Source organism: Tenrec ecaudatus, chromosome 12 (genome assembly GCF_050624435.1).
Source record: "Tenrec ecaudatus isolate mTenEca1 chromosome 12, mTenEca1.hap1, whole genome shotgun sequence".
NCBI classification, from domain to species: domain Eukaryota; kingdom Metazoa; phylum Chordata; class Mammalia; order Afrosoricida; family Tenrecidae; genus Tenrec; species Tenrec ecaudatus.
Genome location: NC_134541.1, coordinates 51,368,995 through 51,376,351, shown reverse-complemented (window position 1 = coordinate 51,376,351; position 7,357 = coordinate 51,368,995). Strand labels below are relative to the sequence as shown.

The 7,357-nt window shown below is 41.9% G+C and overlaps 1 protein-coding gene across 3 annotated transcripts in view; it reads right to left on the bottom strand.

Moving 5' to 3' along the window:
* Positions 1–1,131: 1,131 nt before the first annotated feature.
* Positions 1,132–7,357, bottom strand: part of RIN2 (Ras and Rab interactor 2) — a 189,684-nt gene continuing 183,458 nt past the window's right edge. For all 3 annotated transcript variants that reach the window (XM_075564038.1, XM_075564037.1, XM_075564039.1), the window contains exon 12: positions 1,132–5,743. In XM_075564038.1, the coding sequence (XP_075420153.1) occupies positions 5,420–5,743 (324 nt within the window). In that variant the 3' untranslated portion in view covers positions 1,132–5,419. The remainder of the gene's footprint in view (positions 5,744–7,357) is intronic.

Here is a 7,357-nt window from a genome sequence, read left to right as displayed (position 1 = left end):
AGTTAAATAACTACATAATTAATAGATCCTTAGTCTTTAAAAGGAAGCCAGCTTTCGTGTAAGAGCGAGCGAACAAGTGCATACACTTCCTACCCCACGTGCTGACAGTGTTGACTAATCATGCAGACTGCATGATGCTGTTCTTGCGTTTTTGCGCAGACGAAAGCACAGCAGCTGGGCCAGACAGAACCTCCCGACTCAGCGCTGGCTGTCCTCACACGGCCCGAGAGTCAAGATGACCCTGGCAAGGTCATGAAGTCTATCTTCCTCATGCCAGCCTCTTTTGCAGTTTTGTTCCCATTTCCTCCAAGCCTCTTTTCCCTATCAAAGCAAGAAGAATCCAGTGCAATCTCTGCATTTAAAATCTCTGTAGGTCGTTTGTAGTTATTTTTTTTTAAAAAAAGAATCACAAGCTATTTCCTTCCTTCTTTATTTCAAAATGACAACTGCATGCCAACATTTGTTTATTTGTATTGGCTATTAAAATGACATTGCCCCCAAATGTGTTTCGAAGTAATGTTTCTCAAATTGTCATCATCTGGAGATCTTGCAGACTCAGACACAGTAGATCTGGAAGAGGACTCGCAATTCTGCAATTACACCACGCTCCCAGGAGATGGTAAAGCTGCTGCTCCATGGACTATATTTTAAGTAGCAAAACTTAAAACTGTGTGGTAAATGGGACTTTTCAATCTGTGAAGCCTTGTTTGTGTAGCAGTAAAACCAGAAGCTTCCCCAAGTCCTAAGTGGTTTACTTACGTACTCACTTCTGGTTGATTAGAGGGTTTGGCGGCCTTTCGTTGTAAATTTCCCCCTTTCATCATAGGTGCATAATGCTGTTCTGTATGAAATTATATGTCAATAGACTTAAAAAAAGAAATAAGAATGAGAAAGATATAATTGACTGAAATTGCAATCTGATAAATTATTACATCCTTTCATACTTTTTAGAGTTAATAAGAAATTGGAAGCATGGACATCAGAGATAAAGTAATTTAATAATATTAAAAGTAAGCTAATAATATTAAATTCTTTATGATAAAAAGCAATCTTTGAAGAATTACTCTATTATATTATATAAATGTATATACAAATGCCTAAAGATATATATATATATCCTTTTCTCTTTTCTTTCTGTCTTTATGATCTGCTTATGGTTTTGCAATGTTATATGAATTTTTTCTTATTTCCAAATTGAGTACCAAAAGCAAACCCAAATCATCAATGTGACATTCTGTATCAAAGTGCCCTGCTGGCTAGAGAACTGCCCCGCAGGGTTTACCCACATCTTTCTCTCACTGAACGGTAGTGGCTCTAACTGCCAATTTTTCAACTCACATCCTAGCCCTTAAACACTCTACCAGCAGGGCTCCTTCCACGTTGATTCAGCCCAAGCCCTCTGCTCTCAGGTCTACGCCAATTCATAGCAACTCTATAGAACAGAGTAGAACTGCTCCTTTGGGTTTTTGAGATGCTACATCTTTACAGAAGCAGACAGTCTCATCTTTCTCCTGTGGAGCAGCTAATGAGTTTGAACCACCTACCTTGAGGTTGGTAGCCTGATGCTTAACCCAGTGGGCCACCAGGGTACCTTCCAAGTTGTTTAGGGTTAGCTAAATGACAACATGGGCGTTACAAATTTACTATCTTTTAAGATGGTTGGAAAAATTTATGGTATTTAGGATTTTACTATGGTATTGCTTGACAGTTAAATTACGCAAGTCCACGGTGTGGGTTCTCGAGTCTTTCCTAAATCATTTCTCTGGGTTCTGGAGAGTAGCTGGTCGTGCTGGTACCAAAGATGTCCAATGGAGGTGAAGCCACATTTGTGAATGAAAGCATTCATGAGGCTTCCTATCTTTCTTGTTTTCTTATAGACATAAAGTTGTAACTTCCACATAACCTCAGTTTCTATTTCCAGCTTGTGTCCTTGGGGGATTATTTGGCAGTGCATACAGCATTGAATAAACTCCTTCCTCTGGCCAGCATTCAACTGTTATACCCTATTTTTATTTTTGGAAATACACTTTTTTTCTTCCTCCACCCAGTATGCATATTTTTACACTTCTTCTGGTCCTTCCAAACTTCCCCGAAGTCTGTTTCCTGGCAATTTGAGAAGTGAGAAATGTCTGCGTGGGGGAAAAAGTGAAGACACATGTGTTGTAATTTTAACAGGCAAACATTGCCTGATGGCTGGCCCAGGGGCCGTCATGTGATGTTTTCCTCTGCTCACTCAACGTTTCCGATTCGGGTCCTCAGATGGCTGCACAGCTGCCTCACATAGAGATGTTTGGGCCTGCCTTCAATCAAGCACATGCCGACTCCCAAGAACAAGGTTGAACATAAGAGTCTTAATTTGTAGGTGTGGGAGAGAGGGCGACTGGAGGCATTGAACTGTTGTCTTTTATTATTCTGATATTTAGGTCTCTCTCATTCTGATCTTTAATTGTTCATCTTAACAATTGGCTGAAAGCCTTTATGAACTCATAATTTCTTTCATTTCATCAGCAGGTTCTTACTGAGAACTTACGATGTGCCAGGCAGGCTCTCAAGTACCTGGGCTCTGGCAGGGAAGGAGCCAGAGCTTCTGCCCTCTATTGGCCTTAAATTTTCAGATATATATGCTTTCATGTATTACATTTTAAGCTCTTGTTTATGCTATTACATCAGCCTCGACAACCATCAGATTTTTGTGAAGGTCTAATTCTTCACTGAGTAGGAGGCTCACAGTCCCCATAAAGGAAAGAAGTCTGTAGGGCGATACATCTGAGATAATTTGTTCATAACATACAGTATTTCATTCAGAAAGATTTCATATTTTTATTATTTCCTTCTTGTAATCTTTTAATCTGATTGAAGTAAGAGGGGGGAAAATCTCAATTGGTACCAAACTGCCGTTAACATCTTCCAGTATTACTTTGTGATGTGATGGTCTCCTCCAAAATGTGTATCTGTTTTAAGGTTTTATAGGCTACCAAGACCACTTCCAAGGAGAAATAAACACCAATGTCAATGTGTCACCAAAGCATTTAGAACGGGGATTGCAACCCGGAGAATCACCCAAGATGCTAGTGTCTCGTGGATGACGGGTTTTTCAGGGCACAGAGTAAATCTTCAAAATTGTGAATCCTAAATTTAAGCTGCTAGAAATTCTTAACAATGTTCTCTTTTGTAATTTCCTCCAGAGCCATGTTTGATGATGACAAAGAACAGGGCTGCCAAGTCAAAGAATGAGTTGTAAACACAGAGATATTCTCCATGTTATCAATGCCTCGGATGATGCGTAATGCCCTTTGCTGATGGGGGGAACCTCTGAACCCCAGCCAGAGCGCTGCGTGGTGTTACTAGGGAAAAGGGGGTAGGGAAACGGTGTCTTCAGAGCCGCAGCTGACTGTGTTCACACTGGCTGTGACTTATTCCAGGTCCAGCAAATCCAACCACTATTCTAGACACACTGGCAACCCTTTTCAAGATGCGTTTCACCTCCATGCCCCATATCAGTACACAAATGGCCCCAAAGAGTGAGCTTTTGGTTTATTTTCTATGCATTTTCTAAGCACAAACATTGGCTGAGATTTCATATGTATGCGGTATTGTATATGGGTGTGTTGCATCAGTATATGCTTGATTCGAAAAGGAAAAACCAACGACTCAGGAATGTTTCAAAAATTATTTTCATATGATTATCATACAATATTACAAAGTACTATGTGCAAAGTTCCACTGAAAAAATCATTTACAAAAGGAAGTATACATGGTATATACTCAGAATTCTAGATGTACAGCAAAGCCCAGGCTAAAAAAGGTGAAAGGTACAAAGTCAACCAAAGGAGATGATGATACATCTTTACATAGCATAATATGGTTTTGTAATTACCTATGTTACATTCATTGAAGGCCCTCTTAGTCTGTGCACCCACAAGTTTCATAAAACATGCAAATCCGACTTCCCCATCCAGTCCTGTAAGTCGGATGGACTTTTTTTGTGCCTTTCCAAACTCTTTCACCAACAGTATTTTATTTAGCTCAGTGAAAGCCCCCATTGCACATTACTTGGTTTCTGCCCTAACTATTTGATGCTGTGGGTCTGGATTTATTGAGGGTGGGTATTGTTTATGTACTGATGGTGGGTGCGGTAGGGTTATCATTTACATTTTTTCCTCATGGGGTTTTCAAGTTTTTTTTTCCAACAGCAAAAAACATATGGGACACGTTTTGCCAAATGTCATTATAAATTTACAGTACACATTTGAAGCCTATGTGCTTCCTTCGACCTCCTTTTCCCACTTCCTCTACAGAGCCTGACTCAGCAGGCTGTATTCCTCAGTCCTTTCTCTGAGTCTGGAGATTCTCTCTCAATCTCCACCTACATTCACTTCTCTCATTTTCAGTGTCATCAGTTAAAAAAACAAAACGGCATAACACAACGCCGCACGAATGAGCTAAGAATAGATCTGACTCGTGAAGGCTCTGGGGCCCGTGTCAGTATGACATTGCTCTAGGAAACGCAGCAGCCTCTTTCCACAAAGTCACCCAAACATCCAGTTACAGAAGAGAGACTCCCCAGAAGCAATACTTTCAAATCTAGTATAAGATTTATTTTGAATATTAAATGTTAAAATCACATGCATAATTATAGAATATTTGAAAGCTACAAAAATATTTTTAAAAAATCAATCCTGACAGTTTACCTGCAACTGTTATAAAAATTTTCATGAAATATATAAAAACACAAAGGCTCTTTGTGAAAACAAAGAGAAAGTACAAAAGAAAAGGAAAAGGGTGGAATCATCCACAGAATTGAGAGACGTACCAGATGCACTGCATCGGACAGTCTTGTCAAACGCCTGCTAGTGAGGTCAAGAGGAGAGCTTACACCTTACAACGTTTACTCAACACCTATGTACATATGTCTAAGCCAACCCAAGGAGCCCTGGTGGCATAGTGGGCTGGCAGTTGGGCTGCTAACCACATGGTTAGCAGTTCAAACCCATTAGCTGCTCCATGGCAAAAGGTGAAGCTTTCTACTTCTGTAAAGATTTATAGCCTTGGAAACCCACAGGGGTGGTTCTAATCTGTCCCACAGGGTTCCTATAAGTCAGAATTGATGGGAAGAGAGTGAGTGTGTTGGAAGCCAACACAGAATCTGGTTTGGGGTAGGTAGTAAACAGTCTACACGTGAATCATCAAATGCAATTCTCCATCACAGAGTGAGTACTGTACTGCTTCTTGAGCCTCAGCTGCCTTGCCAGGGCAATGTGTCTCCAGGTGTTTGAAGATGCCTTTGGCCACAGGCTCTCCTGCACGACACAGCCCCTGAACTGTAAAGTCCCCACAGAGCTGTTCAAGCAGAAGTACCAGCGAGCCTGAAGGCGACAGTCCTCTTTTGGCTATGTTGCTGCCCAGTCCCTCCTATCTTCTAGGAAGTAGTGAGGTCTTCTTCACCATTGTGGAAGATGACACCGTAAGGGTGGTTCTTGATGCGTTTGTACACAAAGTGGAAGATGTGGGGCTGTGGTCGGCTATGCAGCTCAGCCTTGATTTTTTGAGGGTATGTGTCTTCCGCCAGCTGCTGCCAAGTTTCATCAACGAAGAGAAAGAGGCTGTACGCCTCAGGGTCCCTCACCTTGAACTTCTCAGCACAGAGCTGGCACACATCCTCTGTGGTGATATAAGGTCTTACCAAGAGAGTCTTCCCTGTGCAGCCACTGCTGACATCCTGGAATGCAACTCGGAGATAATTCTGCAGAGCGGAAAGAGAGATGCTGGTGACAAATGCAGCAGAGGCACCCACGGAACCCACAGCTCCCGTGAACTCATGGCCATCACGTTGATTCCAACTCACAGCAACCATGTATCACAGAGTAGAGCCTCAGCGGTGGGTTTCTGAGACCTCAACTCTTTACAGGAGTAGAAATTCTCATTTTTCTCCTGCAGAGCCTCTGGAGTTTTGAACTGCTAACTTCCCAGTTAGCAGCCCAATGTGTACCCCACTACACTACCAGGGCCCCTAGAGAAACCCAGGGGACTAGTTAAGGGGCGTGTTGAGATGCGATCAAAGGTTTACCCTATAAGCCTCTTCACAGTGGCTTACAATGGTGAGGCCATGAGGGCTTGAAAGACAAGGGAAAGGAACTGATCTCATTTTGGTCAGAGGGGAGGATACCATAGGGCCTTATTACATGTCAACTGATTCCAAATATAAAAACAGAAAGCCTGCTCAGCCCTTGTTCTGATCATGCTGAGGGATGAAGAAATCTCTGGTTTAGAGTATGAATCAGACGCGATGCTGGTTTTATTCATTTCTGCCTATCCTTTAACATACGTCGCTACAACCACATGTATTGCACTTCCCTTTGGAACACTTTTGTATGAAGCCTGAGCAATAGCAATTATTTTGACCTTCCAAAATAGCAATGTCATCTGATTTAACCAGATATACGATTCCAGGGGGCAAATGGAAAAAAAGTAGATATGTGAGGAAGTAAAAAGAGATGTCTGCATCTTGAACACTGAAATAGTGCTGGGTGTTTGCTGTCATGAAATAGAATACACACACACGCACACGCACACACATGCCTGCATCTTGAACACTGAAATAGTGCTGGGCATTTGCTGTCATGAAATAGAATAAACATACACACACATGCGCGCGCGTGCCAGACTGGCTCACATAATCCTAAATGTATACTGAAATATATACTCTTGTGATCCTGGGTAATTTGTTTCAGCTGTTTTGTCTCCAGTACCCTTAGCATAGGGTTACCAGATAAAATATAGGCTGCCAAGTTAAATTTTAGATTAAAATAAAATCATGTTTTTGTGACCTGCTTTACACCCTCCTCAGGAATGAAAGAGGAGCTGATTTTTGTCCAAGCCCCCTGAGGTCACCTGGGGTCCACTGGGATGACAAAGAAAACCCACAAGACCATGACCATATGCATGAGTGTAGAAAAAGCGTTTGATAAAATGTAACACCCTTTCTAATAAAACTCGTAAGAGCAGAATTCCGTAAGCCCAATCATGTGGCACACACAACAAAACACAAGTGGTCTAGTGTCTCAGGGCAAAACCTTCAAAGCATTGTCGGGAGGGATGTGCAGATTCACACATACTTTTATAGATTGTGAGCGGACAAGATTTGTCGTTTAGTAAAGATTGCTATAACCCTAAGCCAACACTTTTCTCTAAGAAACAAACGGGAATTCCACATTCTTGGCTTCCAGCTCATGGTTCAGTTAAGATCATTGTGAACCTGAGAACCTAGACAGGGCTTGGCTCCCTCTCACAGTCCTAGGCCTGGCTCCATGAACAAGCAGCTTCAATTCTGAGATCTCCTAAATGGGGGTGGGGGGAG